The following is a 22,765-nucleotide window of genomic DNA, read 5'->3' on the forward strand; positions in this document are numbered from 1 at the left end:
TCTGTCATGCTCAGTGAACACCCTGCTTCTCCAGAGAGCCGTGGAGAGGCGGTGAAGGGTGTCTAGCCTGGATGACAATATCAAGTCAAGGGAGTTAGATTGTGGGGGGATGAGTGGACAGAAGAAGGCACAGACAAGCTTCCTGGTCTGGGGGCTGGCGAGAGAGGAGACGGGCTAGAGTGAACGGAAGAGCAGCATGGTTGAAGAGGAAGAAACAGAACCAAAGACACTTCCCAGATGCAAGGAACAAATTTAAAGCTAAACTCTCTCTCTCCTGGGATCTTGTGACCTGCGCTATCCTGCAAGCTGCTGCGTTGCCTTGGTGACCAGCAGCAGTGGGGTTTAGATGTGTGAAACTTGGGGTGGAGGAAAGATTGGACGGGATCCAGGGTGGCTGAGCAAACAAGACTGAGAGGCTGTCCTGTCTTTCAAAATAAATAAGTAAGTAAATAAAAGTTGAAAACCCTCTGAAAGGGAAAGTGATGCTTTAGGGAGGGAGCCAGTCTTATGAAGCAGAAAACTGCTACTGCATGAGGAGTGGAGATCAAGTTAGATCAAACTTCGTGCTTGCACTTTGAACCAAAATGAAATCAGGAATTTACTGAATTTATTTGTACTATTATGTAAATGATTATTAGACAAAAGGTTTATAATATGTATATTTAAGTAAAAAGTGAATAAATATAAAGGAAATATATTTTCTACTGATATCTCAGGAACAGTTTCAGGCAAATTAACAGCAGACAGAATGTTACTGAGTTTTATTAACAGTTTACTTATTTTTAATTTATTTATTTTTATCCTCACTGGAGGACATGCTTATGGGTATTAGAGAAAGAGGAAAAGAGGTAGAGAGAGAGGGAGAGAAACATTAATGTGGGAGAGAAACATCAATCAGTTGCCTATCATACGCCCTCCAACTGGGGATTGAACCCACAACCTCGACATGAACCCTGACTGGGAATGGAACCCGTGACCTTTTGTTTTGCAGGGTGCTCCAACCAAGTGAGCCACACCAGCAGAGACAGTTTTATTTACAGTTTAGACAATATTTGGCTATTCTCTACTTGTTCATGTTTCCCTCTGTCTTGGTTCTATCTCGTTTCTGGGGGTAAAGGGGAGATTAGGCATAACCTACATCTACTCTCACAAATAGTAGCCAATTGTTGAACCCTATTCATGGACACCTGAAACTTCTGACATCATTTTTTGCCATGTCACTCAAAATCTTCTTCCTGCTTTTATTTCATACAGTTCTCCTTGAACATTCATGGCTGGTCTTACATGTCTTTCACATTCCTGATTTGTCACCACATTCAGGACACTGGCATGTATTTCATGCTGCTCTTATTTATTTCATTTTGCAGCATAATTTGACATTGAGTATCGTTTCTATTTGATAGATTCCCTGGTTGTTCATGCTGAAAACACAGCCTTTATCTAAGACATGTCTTTGGCCTGCTGTCAATTTCCAGCTTCCCACAGCACCCATGGCAGCCATGAGCACATGCTAGCTCCCTTCAAAATTAAAATATGTCATTTTTTATAGTTAATCATTGTGTCAGTCTCCCACTCGAAGAACTTTTACTATTTAGCATAAAATTGAAAACTGTTTTGCTACTCTAACTTGCATGTCTAAAATATTTTCACATTAACTAACTCAATACTGTACTCATTATTTGAGTGCATTGTGTACTCACATTGGCTTTATTCCCATAGTACCTCATATTATATTTACTTCCCTCCTTAAATATCTTCCAATCTGATATCAGCTTTATTTTGCCTTATATCCATTTCTACCATTGCAAGAGGGATACTTCTCCTGAAGGTTTGCAAAGTACACAGTTGGTCACATTCAAAACAATGGTAGCAGGTGTATATATCAGTATGGACTAACTTAAGGTACCTATGCATATATAGGTATGTATACATATGTATGAATATTTATTCGTCGGCAGCCGTCTGTCTCGAGAGACGATGGTGTAGCTTCTTAAGAGTCTATCTGCACCGCCGAGAATGGCTGTGCAGTCCGACTCGGGAGTGACACGGTATCTGTCTCCTCCCGTGTTGAATCGACATCTTGCGATGACGCTGGAGTGTCCTCTCCAGTGGAGCTGAAGCTACAGAGCCTGGGCAGGGTGATATGGAGGGTCTGCTGTTGCCCATGCAGCAGACCCCCCTCTCTTCACAGCTGAAGGGTCCAAGGGAAAGACGGAGTCAATACAGCTTGGCTTCAGGTGCGCCGCAGGAGTTGCCGGTGTTGACTACAACGTCAAACCGCCTTAGGGACTCCGGCTCCGGATTTTCTGTCGGGGTTTACTCCCTTAGCCTTTCCCCTGAAGAGGTATGCCGCAAGGCAGCGGAGGTTTTTTGGAGTCAGAGTTTTCCTTCTCTGATGTGCCCTGACTGGAAGATCGAACCAGCGACACTTAGCTCGCAGGCCGACGCTCAATCCACTGAGCCAAACCAGCCAGGGCTATGAATATTTATTACATGTATATATAAAGCAGCTTTTTATTTCTTTGATCATCCTTGATTATATCTCAACATTTCTACAAATGAAAATTTACTTTATTAAGACAGATCCTTATTTAATGTTATTGTATCAAGTTCATTGCCACCCTTTTTTGTTTGTTTTTTATATCAGGGACAGGGATAACTGTCTCCCAAGAGTAATTTGAGACTTAAGTTCTTGTTCTTAACTTATCAATTAATGACTAGCTAGTAAGTAATCTAAGACAATGAAGTGGGTTAGCTAGTATATTACTCATTTGGGTAGATTCCCATTGTCTGCCTTGAGCAGAGGACTTTAAATGCAGTGCGACCTAAGTTTTAATGACGACTATTCATGTTGGTCTTAAACCTTCTCCCTAAAGACTTTCACTATAACATATAGTATCTGCTTTGATTAACTCTTTGGTTTTCTTTTATTTCATGATATGCACCACTCTACTAAAACAAAAGCAAACCTAAAGTGCAAGAAGCATAAGAGACTGAGCAAATCTATACTAATAGGAAAGTTTCAATTTCTTTGGATTCATGATCTGCAACAACCTGTGCCTCAGGTTGGCCACCATTTTAGGCAAGATTTTCATGTCTCTGGGAAAAGTTCAAAAAACCACGATTCTGTTCCTGACTTTGCCACAGGCCAGATGTGTGACCTTGGAAGATCAGCCCCCCATCTTTGGGCCTCAGTGACTTATCTACTAAATGAAGAGTTAGATGAGGTGACCTTTAACACCTTCTGGCTCTTAAAGTCTCTGATTCTATGAAGGCCATGTGTCTTTCTGACACTAAAACCACATCACCACAAGAGATCAAAGGATGGAAAACTAAGTGCATATAAAGGTCAGATAACAAGTTAAAGGCAAGTGCTTCCAAACATCAAGGCTCAGGGGAAGCTCATATTCACAGTAGCATCTCAGAATTCTTTAATATGAGCTGCAACAATTATGCCAAGCCAGTGTGACAACAGCACTCGTGGGTCAAAGACTTTTGTTCTGGTTGGCATCTTTTGCCATCAGTAGATACCACATCTAATACACTTTATAGGTCAGTGGCTTTATCTATGGAGAATGTAGACAGACATCAAGAAAGAAGCCCCTCCCCACCAAAAAAGCTTCAAATTCTAAAGAGTAGATTTAAATTTCCTGAGGAATTTTCATGAAAACATCTATAATCTCTTCACTAGAGAGTGCCTTGGGTCCTCATTCAAAAACCACTGAAAATTGCAGAAATAAGGGAAAGGATTAATAACTCACTTACTGAGCTCATATTGTATGCAAGGCACCAAAGTCAGTATTAACAAGTTTAATGTATTAATTCTCACAACAACTTTATGAAGTCAGTGCCATTACCACCTGTGTTGTACACTAGTAAACTGAGGCCGGGGACCCTGGCATCTCGCTCTCCAGCCCAGAGCTCCCCTCATCACACCACATCCTCTTCCAAACAGGGAGAGAGAAGGGCTCTTAGATACTGACCTCCCAAGAGGCTAAAAAATAAACAGAGAAGGCAAAGAATCTGTAAAAAGCCTAGAGAACCCTAAAAACAGAAATTACACTCATTTGGGAAGCTAAAGCAGATCTATTTTTTTCGCAAAAGCTTCTCTGAAGCTTACCCTGTACTGGACACTATTTTCTTTACAAATCTTAACTCACTGTATCTCTTAGCAAGCCAAAAGATAGGGAGTATAATTACGCCCATTTTATACATAAGGAAACTGAAGCACAGAGAAATTCAATAACTTGCCCTGGCCCCATAGGTAGTAAGTAGCAAAGCCAGGACTCAGACCTGAGCAGCCCTGCTGTGATGTGTGTGCTTTTGAGCCTGGAGCTGTACTGTTGGTCCCAGGTACTTTTCTCATCTACCCACTGTCTTACAATAGCAGAGGTTCATTCATTCGTTCAGCGATGTTATGATAGCTCCACATTAATTTTAATATTACTGCAAGTCAATATTAAATATGCATGACTAATGAATTTCAAGAAAATATTAAACTTATGTGGTATATTTGGTTAAGAAACAGAGACCCCCCTATACATTTGAGAAGGGTTCTCATTCATAATAATTTATTTTTTGTTGTTCTTTTGTTGTTTATAGTGTCAAATCCCAGCTGTTTGAAAAACTCAGTCTCAGTACTTTCAGACTCACCAAGGATACTTGATTTGACTTTTCATTGTATTTAAGATTAAGATAAAGTTATGTTAAAATGAGCCATCATATTTACTTTCTAAATATACAAGATTGCCAAGGGAGAAGATAGCTGAAATTTAATTTATAAAGAAATATATAAATATAATTAATCTTCAAATCAAGAAATAAGGTATCATCTGTAATTCCCTTTTATAGTCCCCTCCATTCTCAAGCAAAATAAATACACTATTCAGTAGAAATGGAATTATTTGAGACTGACTACAAGTAGAAGGAAACCTATAACAGACATTTGATGTATCTGTGTCTCAATTGTCAACTGTGTTTTTCCTGTTATTTCCTTTTGGTGTTATTGATGAGTAAACTATTTGCTCAGCATTAACATTAGTTGTAGAAACTGGACCTGAAAAGAAGTAGAAAACCAAAAACTACTGCAGCCATCCATCACTCAACAGGATGGTTTGCTCCAAAGGATATACCCTTTCACTTGTTTTTAAAGGAAGGGCATGCTTAGCCCACAGATATCTCTTAACCTGCTGCTAGGCTCTGCTGCTGTCTGGTGACATCCTTTGAAGAGCCAGTGTGTTCCAGCTCGCCCTACACACTTCCAGTTACATACTGTACAGCAGGGTCCCAATTAGCAGAAATCAGTGAAGAGGAAAACACGGCATTAGCCGGAGAATATTTTACTTAAATTGTAGGATGTGATAAAATACATGAAAACAGAATTGCTGCATCTCATAAAAGAAACCCAAAATTGAAGAATTAGTTTAAAATGCATGGTTGTGAGCTGCAGAGAGAGGGATGAGGGTCTCTGTTCAAAATGAGAACAACTTTCTTAAAAGAGAGAGAGAGAGTGAGGGAGATTTTAATTTAAACCTAAATATGGTATATGCCTTCTTTCCACAGCTCTGGGGTGGATTCAGCCTTATGTTTTCCAGATCAGCACATCAACTTCAAATCTGTGACACCTGCCAGGCAGCCTGAATCAATGAATCTGAAAGCCTCAAAGAGCATGGACCTTGGTAAGCGAGGGTGAGGTGACATCCAGGTCATCCAGCCCATCTGTCTTCCCAAATATCCTGCCTTTGTTTCTCCAGCTCCAACCTTATGGGGCAAGGCCTGCCGAAACGTTGGGGGGGGGGGGAGGATAATGGTCATCCTATCTTCCTGTCTTCTCTCACAGACTTAATTGTAATTACTCCTTTTTAAAAGAGAGATAAATGACTTATTTCTATAAAGTGGTCCATATAGGTCAGAAAAAGCATGATTATACCTTCCGGAGACTCTGAATGCCATAAGCATCTATTTAACTCCCCAGTCCTTGCATCTGTACTGGCTTCGGCTGCTGCCTTTCCATTTCTTACATACATACCTGTTGCAGGGCCTGGGAGGATAACGTGGTTAAATGAGTCCTCTTCTACTGGGCTTCCCATCGCTATGTGCGATGCATAGGAATGGCAGCAGAGGATTCATCTCTTTAATTGCCCATCTCTTAACCTTGTGACTCTGGAGGGAAGAAGGGTCCTGGGTTTGCCAGACTGAGGGTGTCAATGTGGGTCTGTACCTGAGCAATTTCATTGAGGTTCTGAGGCTCAGAAGGAACCTAGGTGACTGTTAGCTGCCGGGGCAGAGCCAGGCCCTGGAACGTGGGACACTGGAAGACATTTCAGATACCCAAGGGCGTTGCTCCCTCCCATGGGCTTATGGAGAGGGAAAACTGTTAGTGAGTATGGGCGCAAAATAAATTTCCAACAAATTACTCATTGCTTCTTGAATGCTCAGAGGCCAAGCTTTGTGAATGTGTTTTCTTGAGGCATACTACATATTTCATTAGTAGCAAAGAGTAGAAAACAGAATAATCAAAACTATATGTTCCACAAAACAATCTGATAAATAGTGCTTATCTGTAATTCATTTACAGGAGTTCAGAAAAATGTTCAATCATGATGAAACAAGAGAAATTGATTCTATTTTCTATAAATTAAACAGATTCTGGGACACATTTGCTCTAATCTCCTTTAGTGAAAAGCAGATAGAAAGCCCTAATAAGGACGCTGTCTTTAGCACTGGTCAGAAAGGGGTATTTTCTCTCATGTGAACCTTTGACAAAACAAAGGAATAAAGTGTGACAGGGACATAGGTTATTACTAATAATTTAAGGGGCAATTTATTTTCATAGCGTGCCTGATAAACATTTCCTGTTCTGTCTTCCCAATGTCTCTATGAAGAAGATGAATGGATAAAAACTGCTCTTCATTTTGGAGGAGAAATATATTACTGTTTTTCTCATTTAATTAAAAAAAGTAGCCAGCAGTATGGCTCTCAAAAAATCTGTACAAGAGGAAAAAAGTATCCATTGTAATTTAAGGAAGAATAAATATTATCAAATCAGTAAAAATAAAACCTAAATCAGGCCCAGAAACAGTATTTCTTTTTCTATTTTTTGTTACTGAAAAGTTTGTTTTTGAGAAGTTTTCTCTTTTAAGTTGAAAATAATCTTTGCAAAGTATGTATGGTTAGCAGTCACCAACTGCATTTCATTGTATTCATACCGTGAATGACAACAATAATAGGAATGTTTGTTCAGCTTACATACTTGGGCAGAGGTTGAACTGTTTTCTTCGGAAGACAGGTGCCAAACTAAAAGCATTGGCTAAAATGCACCATACAGCAGAAGTGGTAAAATATGCTATAAAAACATTTTTTCAGTAACCATCAAAGTTTGGTCCCTTCCAGAAAGTGCCAATTTAAAGTTAACAGTCTTGTACAGGGCTCTAAGGGTCACTGTTCTAGGATCATTCTGAAACCCTGTCCCCAGAACAATTGAGTGAGCTCAATAAATAGTTTGATTTTGTCAATGAATAAATTTAGGTGATATCGGAATGGTAAACATTGGAAGTGTCTTTCCTGTTTGATTAGGTGAAAAGAATATTGTATGTAGTTTAGTTTTCTGTGTATAACACTAGGCCAAGGTAAGGAATTTATGAAAAGACTGGTTATTATGTTTAGAGGAATGATTTCAGCAGGGTCATGATCAGTTTTTCAAACAGTAAGGAAATTTTTTAAAAAATACTTTCTGTTTTTTGTGTAATTAATTTATGCCAGATAGTTCTCCTTTATAAAGTTTATAGGAATCTTCAAAGGCTAACAGGCCCAATTAGTACTTTTTTGTTTGTTTTTTTGTTTGTTCGTTTCACTTTTGCTGTAAAGTCTAAGCTAGTATTTTAACTCTCCTGCTAATAAGTTGTTGTTCATATGTTCAAATTATTTTAAGGTGGATGGGTTCCATTTTTTAATTTTCACTTAGATTTCCAAAGATAGATAATTCTTATTATAAAAAATAAAGCCTTCTCATCTCTATCTCCTTCTTCTATTTCCCAGACACGAACATTATTTTAAAATAGTTCACTGTGTACTTTCTTCTAGAAAGCACTCTTCCGATTTGCTGCCTCATCTGTGTACATGTGTCTGTATTATATATTGTGTTTCTTTGTAATAGCATATGGTGTTACGTTATATGTTTGAATCTTGATTTACAATTTGCTTTTCCCCTTTTGATAACTTGGGCTTCATAGAGAGATTTAGGGGCTTTCTTTTGTTTGGGAGGTTTTGGAGGGACCCTTTGTATTTCTTATTCCATAATTTGCTTATTCATTCATGTCATTTGCCAATGTTTCCATTTGTTATTTCTTTTCTTCTTGAGAATATTATATATGTTGCAAGTAAGTTCTTGCAACTTGTCTTTTTAGTTTGAGCATGACGTTCTTCTATTAAAAAGTTTGTTTATTTTTGTCTTATAGTCAAATATTTCCATCTTTTTTTTTCATGACTTCTGGGTTTTATATTTATCTCATTTATTTTCTTCTAGTACTTTTAAAGGCTTGTTGTTGTTTCTTTTAATGTGTAGCAATCTGTAATATATTATTATATGTGGTTTATGAGGTGGGAAAATTTTTCTCCGTGTAAATAGGCAAATTATTAATAACATTTATTGACTTCTGCATCCTTTCCCTAGTAATTCAGAATGCAGTCACATTGAGCACTAAATTTTCTTACATACAAGGGTTGGTTTATAGACATGTTGTATAAAACTCTAATTATGTTTTTACGTCATGTGATTAATTCCTATATTTCCATTATAGGTTTTTTTTAGGCTATTCTACCTCAATATTTTGTGGATACTTTTGCTGGCATGCATATGGCCACATTTAAGTCAGATCAGGAATGATTAAAATGATGAATAAAAGGAAATTTATTTTTAAATAATTAGATGTAACTATGCTTACTCAAAGGGGTTAGGGTGTCATTTTCTGGGTTTTCCAGAAAATCAATCTTTTCCTACTAATTGTAGACTTTCCTCTATTTATTTAAATTACCAGAATTACTATGTTCAGTCTGGATCCCTTTAATTTGCTCATAATTGAGCTTGTGTGAGTGTTGAGTTGGAAGCTCTCAGGAGCTGAATAACACAGCTGCCTCTTTGGCCTTTGGCATAGGGTTTTCCCCCAAAGAGCTGCCCTTGTTGGCAGCTTTCCAAAGAGTTACATTCAAAGACTTTTTGATGAGGAATAAACATCTTTAATTTCCAGGCCTGGTGTTTTATGACCCAGTAATGCTGTTTAAGTATTAGTCTGAATTATTCTTGGGATAGCATTTTAGAATTTTGTCCCATTCATTGACCTAATCTATAGCCCCATTCAAAGTTAAGTTTAAAACGTTATTTCACAAAAAGATTTCTTTGAGTGTTTTCTCCCCTGTTTCCATGGACCTCCTACTTCCATTTCAGAAGGGTGTTCTGTCACATAGTCAGGAGGACACTGAGGGAAGTGTGGATGGGAGATGCTGGCCAGCTGTCCTGCCCCTGTTCAATGAGAGGAAATGAGCTCTCAGTGATGCATGGGGCACACAGGCTAACTGTTTGCATTTCCTGACAAAGACGATTGCTAACATTCCACGTCTCAGTCTCTCTTAAAAAGTGCATGTGTTAGGAGTTCCTAAAATCAAGACGATAAATAAACTGGCTGGTTTCCATTCAAGATCTGTGATTCAGCAATTTTATCTTGTTAGTTGCTTGTTCAAAATTTGTCTTAAGGCAGCAATTATTTTGTAGATACTTACAGTTGAAGTAAATTATATAATAACTGATTTCTCATATCAACAAAGGTAAATATTTGGGTCACATTTGGAATATAACCCTTTCATAATCGTCAGATGTTCCTGTCAAAGAGTACTTAGGCATCTAGTATCAGATTGAAGAAGGACATGAAAAAACTTAACTAACCCCACTCTACTTTTAAAATACATTCTTTTTAAAATTATTTTTTATAGTGAAGTACTTCCATATACATTGTTAATAATAAGACAAAAATCTTGAACACTGGATGCATTGGGGAATTTTTATAAAACTGTATATTATAATAACTGTAATGCTGATTTATGAATTAATGTTATATATTATGTTTATATATTATATTAATATATTTTAATATGAGGGTGGACCCAAAAAACAGAATTTATTTATAAAAAATTGTGTATTTATTCTTACATGTTTAAATTTCAGTCACTTTCAAAGTCCTCTCTATTTTAATCAATACACCTATCAAGATATATTTTCCATTGTTCAAAACAGTTTTTGAACTCCTCTATTTTCATGCATTATAGAGCTTCTGCCACTTTTTGTTTCTCCTCTATCACATTGGCAAAATGTTTCCCTTTGAGTATCTTTTTCATCTGGGGAAATTAAAAAAAAGTCACTCGGGGCAAGATCGGGAGAATAGGGAGAGTGGGGGCTGGGGGTCATGCCATTTTTGATAAAAAACTGCTGAAGTCTCAGCACACTATGGGTAGGTACAGTTGTAAATCACCCATTATGAAATAGGCAAATGCATTGAAATAATCTTCAAAAAAAATTCACTGAAGCAGAATGCAACCTCTAACAACAATGCCAATTGGTACACTGATACAGGTGGGTTCCTAGAACACTGACCAGCAGAGGAAACCTATATTAAAGTGTCCCACCCTCCAGAAGATAATTCTGGGTTTTTTGCCCCCCCCATAAATATAAATATTTATTTATATCCATGGATCTGTTTCATTGCTCATCAATAAGTAACATTGCAGGAGATCATAAAAGCTGAATCAAGTACTGCTATTTAAGACATAACTTTGGCTTACTAAAAAGAAAAGACCTGGGTGGTGAAGAATTAATGGTAACACCAAAAGAGAGTGTCATCTCTAATAAATGAATAAGAGTATAAAGACATATTCAAGTGTATGCCCTAAGCTTTAGGTAGTCAAAATTAAAGAATTACACAGAATGTTTACTTTTTTATTAAACAAATGTCTATTAAGTGCCTACTGTGTGCAGGAGGTAGATTAAACACTGCAGATACATTATACAAACAAAATTAAAGATAAAAACTAAATGATCGTATCAATAGATGCAGAAAAGCATTTGATAAAATCCAGAATTCATTTATAATAAAAACTCTCAGCAAAGTGAGAATAGAGGGAGCATACCTCAACATAATAAAGTCCATATATGAGTAGCCTATAGCCAGCATCATCTCAATGGGCAAAAACTAAATGAGTTTTCCATAAGATCAGGAACAAGACAGGGATGTCCTCTTTCATAGTACTGGAAGTCCTAGCCACAGCAATCAGACAAGAAGAAGAAATAAAAAAGCATCCAAATGGAAAAGGAGGAAGTAAAACCATCATTATTCATAGATGACATGATATGGTACATAGAAAACCTTAAAGATTCCAAGAAACTGCTAGAACTACTAAATGAATTGGGCAAAGTAGCAGGATAAAAATGAATATTCAGAAATTGGCAGCATTTAGACCCACACACTCTGGGAACAACAGCCATGGCAACAGCTAGAGAGGTGCCAGTACCATATGGAAGTGGGAGAAGTGCCTGGAAAAGGGGTGAGTCCTGGGAAGGCGGCATTGTTCCCTCTCGAACCCCTCCCCCATAAACAGCACCACGGTGTGGTGAAATGGGTCTCCCTCTACTGACAAATACCTAAGGCTCCGCCCCTTACAACATAACAGGAGCGACAGCTCTACCTAAGACACAGAGGCAAATAAACACAGGAACCTGTCAAGATGAGGAGACAGAGAAGTATGGCCCAAAAAGGGGAACAGATAAAGGTTCCAGTGGGAGAACTAAGCAACGAGGAGGTAGCCAACCTAACAGATGAAGATAACTGGTGATAAAGATGCTCACAGGCTTGACAGATATGCAAATGCATAAGAGAAGAAATGAAGGCTATGCTAAATGAAATGAAGGAAAATCCACACAAAAAAACAACAATAAAAGGAAGGAAACCAGGGTTCAAAACAATGATTTGGAACATAAGGAAGAAAAAAACAGTCAACCAGTACAGAATGAGGAAACAAGAATTGAAAAAAACTAGGAGAGGCTTAGAAACCTCTGGTACAACTTTAAACATGCCAATATCTGAACCATAGGGGTGCCAGAAGGAGAAGAGGAAGAGCAAGAAATTGAAAACTTATATGAGAAAATAATGAAGGAAAACTTCTCAAATTTGGTGGAGGAAATAGCCATACAAGTCCAGGAAGCACAGAGAGTCCCAAACAAGCTATACTCAAAGAGGACCACACCAAGACACATCATAATTAAAATGCCAAAGTTGAAAGATAAAGAGAGAATCTTAAAAGCAGCAAGAGAAAAGCAGACAGTTACCTACAAATGGATGCCTATAAGACTATCAGCTGATTTCTCAAAAGAAACTTTGCAGGCAAGAAGGGACTGGCAAGAAGTATTCAAAGTGATGAAAAGCAAGGACTTACAACCAAGATTACTCTATCCAGCAAAGCTATCATTTAGAATAGAAGGGCAGGTAAAGTACTTCCGAGAGAAGGTAAAGCTAAAGGAGCTCATCATCACCAAGCTATTATTATATGAAATGTCAAAGGGACTTAACTTAAGAAAAAGATCAAAATTATGAACATTAAAATGACAACAAACTCACAACTATCAACAACTGAATCTAAAAAATAAAAACAAAATCCAACTAAGCAAACCAGAATAGGAACAGAATGATAGGTATGGGGGTCATTTGGAGGGTTATCAGCTGGGAGGGAGAAGGGGAAGAAATGGGGAAATGGTGCAGGGACTAAGAAGCATAATTGGTTGGTACAAAATAGACAAGGGAAAGTTAAGAATAACATAGGAAAGGGTGAAGCCAAAGAACTTATATGCACGACCCATGGACATGAACTAAAGGGGGTGGGATTCCTGAAGGGAAGGAGGGTACCTGGACAGAGGGGAGCAAAGGGGAAAAATATTGAGACTACTGTAACAACATAATCAATAAAATACACTTAAAAAAAGAAATTGGCAGCATTTTTATGTGCCAATAATGAACTATCAGAAGGAGAGATTAAGAAAACAATCTCATTTACTATTGCAACAAAAAAATAAATTTAACCAAGGAGGCAAAGAACTTGTACTCAGGAAATTATAAGACACTGAAGAAAGAAATTGAGAAAGATACAAATAAGTGGAAACATATTCCGTGTTCATGGATAGGAAAAATAACAACTTTAAAATGTCCATACTACCCAAAGCAATGTACAGATTCAATGCAATTCCTATTAAAATACCAATGGCATATCTCACAGATAAATAACAAATATTCTAGAAATTTATATGGAACCACAAAAGACCCTGAATTGCCTCAGCAATCTTGAGAAAGAAAAACAAAGTTAGAGGTATCACACTACCTGATATCAAACTATACTATAATGCCATAGTAATCAAAAAAGCATGGTATTGGCACAAGAACAGACATATAGGTCAACAGAACAGAATAGAGAACACAGAAATAAACCTATACCTTTATGGTCAATTAATATTTGACAAAGGAGGCAAGAATATACAATGGGGTAAAGACAGTCTATTCAATAAATGATGTTGGGAAAATTGGACAGATAAGTGCAAAAAAGTGAAGTAAGACCAGCTTTTCACATCATATAGAAGGATAAACTCAAAATGGATTAAGACTTAAATGTTAGACTCAAAACCAGAAAACTCCTATAAGGAAACATAGGCAGTAAAATATCAGACATTTATCATAGCAATATTTTGTCTGATATATCTTCTCAGACAAAGGTAACAAATGAAAAAATAAACAATGGGACAACATCAAACTAAAAAGTTTTTGCACAGCAAAGGAAATGATCAACAAAATGAAGACACCCACTGAATGGGAGAGCATATTCGCCGATGATATATCTGATAAGGAATTAATATCCAAAATTTATAAAGAACTTCATAAAACTCAACACCAAAAACAAATAATCCAATTTAAACATTGGCAAAGGACCTGAATAGACACTTTTCCAAAAAGGAGATACAGATGATTAATAGACATATGAAGAGAGGGTCAACATCACTAATCATCCAAGAGATGCAAAGTAAAACCAAATGAGATATCACTTCAAACCTGTCAGAATGGCTATCAACAGTAAATCAACAAATGAGTAGGGGAGGATGTGGAGAAAAGGCAACCCTTTTGCACTGTTGGTAGTAATGCAGACTGGTGCAGCCACTGTGGAAACAGGTATGGAGTTACCTTAAAAAATTAAAATGGAACCACCTTTTAACCCAGTGATCCCACTTCTGGGAATGTAGTCAAAGAAACCCAAAACACTAATTCAAAAGAATATATGCACCCGTGCATAGCAGCGCTATTTACAATAGCCAAGATCTGGAAACAGCCCAAGTGCCCATCAGTAGATGAATAGATGAGATACATTTATACACAATGGAATACAACTGAGCCATAAAATATATAGGAAAATCTTACTTTTGTAACAGCATGGTTGGACCTGGAGATTATTATACTAAGTGAAAAAAATCAGTCAGAGAAAGACAAATACCATATGATCTCCTTTGTATGTGGAATCTAATGAACAAAATAAACTGACAAAACACTGAGAATTTGATAGTAAATGAGAGAAATGATGTTTGCTGCATGTACCTAGATAAAAACCCTAAAAATAAAACACAAACAAAACAAAAAAACAAAAGCGAAACAGGAAAAAACTTGAGTTAAGATTTCCAAAAGGAAATACTAACCTATAATGATAACTTATCTCAGAGAGGAAGAAAAGAGAGGCATCTGAAGACAGGAGTGTGGCTGCTTTAGAAACTAACCAATAACCTTGGCTGTGTAGAGAAGAGGAAGGCAGAAGCAAATGGTAATAAATAAATAAATCCATCCATACATACATACATACATACGTGCAGGATGAGCTAAACAGGTGCTTGAGATGAGGTTGAAAAACTTGTAAGACTTAGAGGGTCAAGCAATGTTTAGAGCACAAAAAACAAAGTGTGGTGGCCCATTATTTATTGCACCTAAACAGCTGTCAGGTGGAACGCGGCGTCACCCAGTTTCCCATGTTAATTTTATCTTCTTCCACACAAGAGAAAGGTGTTTGAATTGGTGAAGCATGGCTGCCAGCAAATGGAAGACTAGACAGTTGATATCTCTGTCCACTGAAAGGACTGTGATTATAAAGTGACTGTCCCTGATCATTAGAAATTAAGAAGTCTATCTCCCCTGAAAGCAAATTACCACTTTTCTGAAAGAGAATTTCCAGAAGCAACTGGTAAACTAGTGATCTCAATGTTGATCTTCTGAGAATTTCCATGTTTGTACAGTGAAAACGAAAAAAAAAAAAAAAAAAAAGAGGTGGTCTCCAGCAACCTCCATGGGGATCTTTGAAATAACCAACTGATGTCTTCTTTCTTTTTTGATAGAATCTTTAGACTGATAACTCAGGGAAATGTTATGAGTACAATTTATATTGGTCATTATAAAGGTATTCCATTTAATTGAGACATGAGCCAAATTACACCCTCAGATAAATAAGAGCATTACAATGCCCTTTCCCAGAATGTGCTGATTAAGACTCATTGTCATTCTGAAAGAAATTAAATAATATATACTATTAGACTCTGTATTTGGATTTTTCCATTATATTCTAATAAAACAACATAATTTGATGAATATATATGTATAATTTGGATGAAGGCATGAAAGGCATTCTTCCAAGTTTTTTGTAGATGTTGTCTCAGAGAATTGGGTAATATGTTAGATTAATAGAATTCAAATAAGTTCTTCTGGAATTAAAAAAGATAGAAGAATTTAATGAATAATGATGGATGCATTCATCTTCGAGGCATTCCTTAGATACTTACTATTTTCCAGACAATATCCTAGGTGAATAAGACAAAGGCTTCACTCTCATTGTGTTTTCATTCCCTTTGGGTAAACAGATGATAAAGTTGTATACAAGTAAATAAGTAATAAAATTTCAACTAGAAATCAATTTCAGAAGCCAAATTCAGGTAAAGATGAAGACTGGGGAGAGGTGAGCCTATTTTAGATATGGTGGTGAAAGATAAAGGCAGCCTCCTGAAATCAAGTTAAAGGAATTGAATTACACATGTACACAGTCTGGGAAACATGGTATGATAATAGTTACTAAAGATGTCCCTGGTTTTCACTGCTTGTTGACATGGCCACCCCTAAAGCTAGTTTTATGTTACCAGATCAAGGAAGACAACAGTTCCACTATACCCTGGCCTATATTTAATTATATGTTAAATATAGTACTGTATTGAACTCTGGGTACAGTATTTTAATAGATGAAAACAGTATAGAATGCATCTGGATATTGGTGAGAGGCCTAGAAACCATGTCCAATAAAAAAACATTGAAAGAAATAAAACAATTTGCTTGGAAGAAAGATTATTGAAGGCATACGAAAGAACTCCTTAGATATTTTCATGGCTAATAGCAAAAAACTCAAATATGTTTAAAATTGAATATGTACCCTAACTATATCAAGTAGTGATAGCCTCATCAGAAGATACGTCAAGTTCACAAGCTTTGAAATATAGGGAGTTAATAGTGATGGAAAACTAAATTCTGGTTTGTGGCATGTTTGGTATGCAAGGAAAAATTAGATATATAAATTAAAACAACTTGTGAAGAGCGAGAAGAAAAGCAAAATTTATCAGAATTATGGAAAAGGAACCGTTGTATATTTTTTATCATTAGATAAAGGATAGATGTTCATTTTCTTTTTTGTTAGTGTATCTTAATATGTTTATATAGTTAATATAACCACACAGGTTATAGCTCAAGTGGGGCGACTTAATGGAAACAAGTGACTTTAGAGAAATTACACAGCAAGACTCAGGCTGAATTCTTAGAAAGACATCTCTGGCAAGAAAAGGGAACCCAGTGAGGAAAATCTGGAATAACTAACTGACCTCACAAATAGTTCACTGCACTGCCATTCAAAGCGGGCCTCTTTCAAAACATTAAAAAATCCACCATTTGAGTTAACAAAAACTTAAACATATCATTAAATTGTAGAGAATTATACATTTAAAAATGAAAATGAATTATAAGCTAGTATTAATATTAACTGAATTATAGAGCTATCGATCACTTCTCTATATCTGTATTGTAACTAAAATCTTAGCAATAGCAGAATAATACAGGTTTTGTTTCAAGTTAATTAGAATCACTATTTGGGTTGGAAGCAAAGGCATAAAAATGCTTTTTTATATAAAGGACATGATCTTCTCCCTGTAAGTCCAAATGTATCTTTTTTCCTGCCTTTTTTTTTTTTTTATTCCCAAAGAAATCTGTTTTTTAAGAAATGTATTTTCAAGAATAATGCACTTTGTGTTCATCATTACTATGTATTGGAAAATGATGCCTTTTATGTTGAAGCTGTACTGTTATGCTACTGTCTATATTCTAGTCATGCCCAAAAGTCCTGACATATTCCCTCCCACCACTCTCCTACCATCTCCAATGCATAAATGTGGAAAACACTGTAAAAACAGTTGCTTTTATTCATCATTTGTTGAATGACTGGTTAAAACACACACCTCTTTCCTACACTTCCATCAGGAAAGAAAAAGTCTTTGAGGCAAGGATCATCTCTCTTATATAAAAACACGCAGCCCAAAGCCTAGAACTTGAGATTTGATGTTGGTGCTGGTATTAGCTGCAGCCATGGAGAGGATGTTCGTAGTGTTTGTTATTAGAATTGAGCATCTACATCTCCACATTTTTCTTATAATTGGTGGTTAACTTGAATTATCAATGTCGGTAGATCCTCTTCAAGCAAGTATGGTGAAATACTGGCGGAAAGGTTACTCTGTAGATCCTTAATCAATCACGGTGTCACAGATGGTCTCAAGTGTTGCCCTGCAGTTTTTCTCTAAGATGACATTTTCTTAAGCTGGGGCATTCTTTAGTGGAATACACAGATAAATTAAAATTCAGTGTCTGGAAGAGAAACTCAAGGTTTTATTTTCCCACAGGAGGTATAAAGAAAACTATGCTCAAAAATGTTTGTAATTGAAACTTAACCAATGATATATGTCAATAACAAGCCCGTGCAGCTCTTCATTAAATTAGCCTCATATATTTAGAATGTTATTTATGCTCTGATGGGAAATCTTGAACAATAGAGAAACCCCCTTTATCCTTTAGAACTGAAATATTCTAGGTATTCGGAGTTCCTCTTGAAACTTGGATTAGTACATGGAAGGCTTGCTCCTTTTATGGCGTACCTCGATGAAGTCTCTACCTCACAGATACTAAGCATTTTCAATAAAGCCAAGTATGAACCCTCCTTTCTCACTTGCCTTTGTTTTGTAAACCATTGTTCATGTTTAAATTAAATTCTGTGTTCCTTCTTAAAGATCTTTTGTACTAGCACAAGAACATCTTCATAAAAATGAGAATCTAAGGGAGCTATTTAAAGAATTGAATAAAATACTTAAATCTCCCTGCAAATATGAACCAAATTCATTTTAGTTGTTTTGAAGTGAGAGTTTCATTAGTTAAAAATACTATATATAAATATATAATTAAGTATAGTATAATAATATATGAATATATAATATAATAAATATATGTTAAAGTTCAGCAATTTCATAGTTGTCTCTTCTGAATGGTTTCTAGAATGATATTTTTATTGGCACCACCCTAGGTGGAAATTAATACTACTGTAGGAAGGTACAACTACCTCATTTTTAGGTGCAGTAGTTGCTATTTGTCCTTTAAAAAGCAAAATATCTTTCGCTTTTTATATTTTTATTTTCATATATATATATATATATATATTTTTTTTTTATGTTCTAATTTTTTCCAAAAGTGATTGTGCTGAACTTACGCTTTTAAATTTGTGTCCTTTAAGAACAATTTAGCTTAAATATTATTCTCTATATCTTTGCTTCTGTATTATCATTTATTTGTAAAGTTTGCTCTCGAATAAATTTGGCCTGATTTATTTACTAATATTATATTTGGCCATAAGAGTCGTCTCCAAGTTTTTGCTCTTAAAAACAGCAATACATTGAGGCTGCTAGTATATAAACATTTGTAAACAATCATAATTATTTTATCATTATAAATTTCTGTAAGTATAATTCCTTGGACAAATGTTGTATAAGGATTTGAAGCTTTTGACCAGTTGCCCCACAGAAATAAAATTTTGATTTTTTTCAGAAGTACATGGAATAAAAAATAATGTCATTACTTTTTTATTTTTGCTAATTTTATAGGGTTAAAAGGGTATTTTTATTTTACTTTTAAAGTTTTTTCTGTAGCTAAACATTTTTATACATTCATTGATTTTATGTTTTCTTTTGTCAATCATCTGAGCATTATCCCTGTAAGACTGAAAATTTCTAAATAAAATATCACCTTTCTGAAAATAAAATGCTATTTTACATTAAAGGTCAAAACTTAACTCTTCCTCGTGGGGGAAAATATATATTTTGCTTTTACTTTCCTAAAGCTAAGTATGTGATCTGTTCCAAAATACATATTAGTTAATAAATCTGTGTTTCATTAAATAGTTAGAAAATATCTAGCTGATTCTGAACAAGAAGCAGAGTCAGAACTCAGACTTATTTAAGAAAATCTGCTTAATCCAGGGAAAGTCAATTAATCTTTTTAAAATAATTTCTTTTTAGTTATTTATTGAAGCACTAAAATTACTATACTTTATACAGGGTATGTCAAAGTAGGTATACAATTGTACCTATGGAAAAAAGACATGCAGGTGATAATTATTAGAGTAGCTTTATTAACTCTGTATTTCACAGACAACTGCAGACCTGCTTTTTCCCCCACCCTGCATACAGCTGGCTGCTCTAGAACACATTAGTACAAAGCCTCGTGTCACCAGAAACACCTGCTCTGCTTTTACAAGACTGGAAAGTTTTTCAACACTTGAAAATATAATCTTAGTCTCATGTAAAATTCATCCGTCATCTATTTCTTTCTTCCTTCCTTATTAAACAGATATTTATTGAGTGCTTCTTCTGTGCCAGTTATTGTTCTAATAATTGAGGCTTACCAGTGACACCAGACAACAATAGCTTGTTTCTATTAAGCTACCTATAGTAGAAATAGTCTCACGAACAAAGTTGGAGAGATTAGGGATATAAAAAGTAATAATAAAATAAGTGAACAAAGACACCAGAAAGAGATTCAGTGTAACAAACATAAACTGTAACTTGTGGAGAGAAGAAACATGACTGGAGAGACTAATGTTTCAATAACCACTGACTAGAGTTCATAAGAAAAAGTTAGGAGGAACTCTATCCAAAGATAGTATTAAAATTAAAATAGAGATCAAACTGGAAATTGACTAATCAAAAGTGATGGTTCCAAGTGAGCAGAGAAAAGCTGATCTACCCTCTGCTGATCCAGGGACTAGCTGGCCTGTCCCCAAGTACTTCAGGATTGTCTTGAAAGAATTATGAGAGCCTGCAAAGGTTTCAGCTGAAATACCTTAAAAATAAAAGAAGGTTACACCAAGAAAATTAGAAAAATTTTAGCTCTTTTCTAAGTTTGGAAACGTTATTGTAACACCCAAAATAAATGAAAAATGAGTTATATCAAAGATTTCCATTTCCAGCTTGAATAAATCAATAAATACCACATAAATCATCTCTGTGCTTTCTCTGGACTCAGGAAAGGTTAGAGGACAATCACAAGTGGCCAAGTCCTCTAGCCATAGGCTAATAATGAATAGTCAAGTCGGACTGGAAAATTCAGTTAAACAGCCTTTTGAAATGCAAGATTATTCACAGCCTTCAATGTGTTTATGTACATTTCTAGGCTTTTAAGAGTCTCCACGAGTCTTCAAGATGTGCTCAGAAATAAACCGACATGTATATGGGCAACTGATTTTTGCCTAAAGAGCCAAAAACATAAAATGGAGAAAGGAAAGAATCTTCAAGAAATGTTACTGGAAAAAATGGAAAACCACATGCAAAGGAATGAAACTACACTGACATTTGACATCATATACAAAAATTAACTCAAAAATGGATCAAAGACCTAAATATAAGATCTGAAAATATTACTTACATAGAAGAAAACCTAGGTACTAAAGTTATGGACCTTGGTCTCAGAGAAGACTTTATAAATGTAACCTCAAAGGCAAGGGAAATAAAAGCAAAAATAAATGAATGGAGACTATGTCAAACTAAAAAGCTTCTACAAGCAAAGGAAACCATCAACAAAACAAAAAGGCAATCAACCAAATGGAAGGAGATATTTGCAAATACCTCCAATAAGGGGCCAATATCCAAAATATATAAAAACTAATATAACTCAACAACAACAAAATTTAAAAATCTAATTTTAAAAGGGGGTTGGGGAACAGAGGGTAAAGGGGATCAGATATATGGTGATGGAAGGAGACTAAACTTTGGGTGGTGAGCACACAATGCAATATACAGATGATGTATTATTATAGAACTGCACTCTTGAAACTTATATAATCTCATTAACCAATGTCACCCCAAAATTTAATAATAATAATAAAAGGTGTAATACACTCAGCATTTCCCAAACTAGTTTGCTCACAGAAAACTTGAGTACAAACTATCTCATAGGACCAGTGCTCTGAGGAATGTTCTTGCCAGAGAAATGTTTGTGAGGCTTAGAGGTGCTGTGCAACAGCAGAGTAGGGTGAGGACAGGATTGCCAACAAGCTGGGGCACGTGGGGCAGTGCTGTGACACGGGACGCAACCTGAGAATCTCCAGGGTAGAGAAGTGTCCATGGCTGCTGAATAAGGAGGAACAAACTGCATTAAAGAACAAGGCAGTAACTGAACATGAATTAACCATGGACTGTGACAGGCTGTGGCTGACTGCAGGCAATGTGCCTCAGAAGGATTAGCACATGTATGGTAAAATAAGCTCTAATACTTTACTGCAAGTCAGTGGCCAGAAACCGCTGCCTTAACTTTACACGTGGTAAAAAGATCAAACTCCTCAGCTCAATATTCAAGGCAGTGATGATACCTATTAATCTACAATAGGAAGAAACAGGGAAAACAGTAGTAACTGTAATGGTGGTAGTAGCAGCTAATGTTTTCTGAGTGCCTGCTGTATGCCAAGCATGTTTGTTTGTTTTCACAACAATTCTATTGTCATTTTATAGATAACGTAACAGGGTTTCAAGAGACTGGCTTGTGTAAGGTGTCAAAGCTGGTAAGCAGCGCAGCCAGGTTTTGAACTCAGGAACATTTACCTTTGATTTCTAGGCTCCCAACCATTATACCTTTCTGTTTCAAGTGAGTTTTATTAATTTCTCGGTCTTAACTCTAAAAAACAGAAGACCCATCTTCTCTCCTATTTAAATTTTATCTTTTATTCAGGACCCACTCACGTCTTGCCTGCTCCAGGGAGCTGTGGTTTTCCCCCCAGCTCTTTCTCTGAATTCCTAAAGCAATCACCACTGGCATCACTAATGTTAGCACAGAATTGCATACTCTTTGGGGAACCTACTGTGTGAACATTTTTCTCACTCTAATCAGGTGAGAAGCTCCTGCAGGGTCATAGCTTACATTTCTTTGGCCCTCTCCTTGCCATTTAGAATGTGAAGCTGCTGAGTAAATCCAAGGGTGACATGCATGGATAATGTTAGAGCAATCTGGGTGCAATCTCAGAATCCTATTGACCTCCCTGGTTGATATGACTGATTTTACTAAGTAGGCAGGTTCCCCTTTCC

General features: G+C 36.1%; 1 protein-coding gene across 1 annotated transcript in view; it reads left to right on the forward strand.

Annotated features, from left to right (window-relative positions):
* PARD3B (par-3 family cell polarity regulator beta) overlaps nucleotides 1-22,765 on the forward strand; it is a 966,908-nt gene that overhangs the window by 583,712 nt on the left and 360,431 nt on the right. The window contains exon 15 of the mRNA XM_090282860.1: nucleotides 5,563-5,678. Coding sequence (XP_090138986.1) covers nucleotides 5,563-5,678 — 116 coding nt within the window. The remainder of the gene's footprint in view (nucleotides 1-5,562; nucleotides 5,679-22,765) is intronic.

This window comes from Furipterus horrens, unplaced genomic scaffold (assembly GCF_987537825.1).
Source record: "Furipterus horrens unplaced genomic scaffold, mFurHor1.1.pri manual_scaffold_1, whole genome shotgun sequence".
Lineage (NCBI taxonomy): Eukaryota > Metazoa > Chordata > Mammalia > Chiroptera > Furipteridae > Furipterus > Furipterus horrens.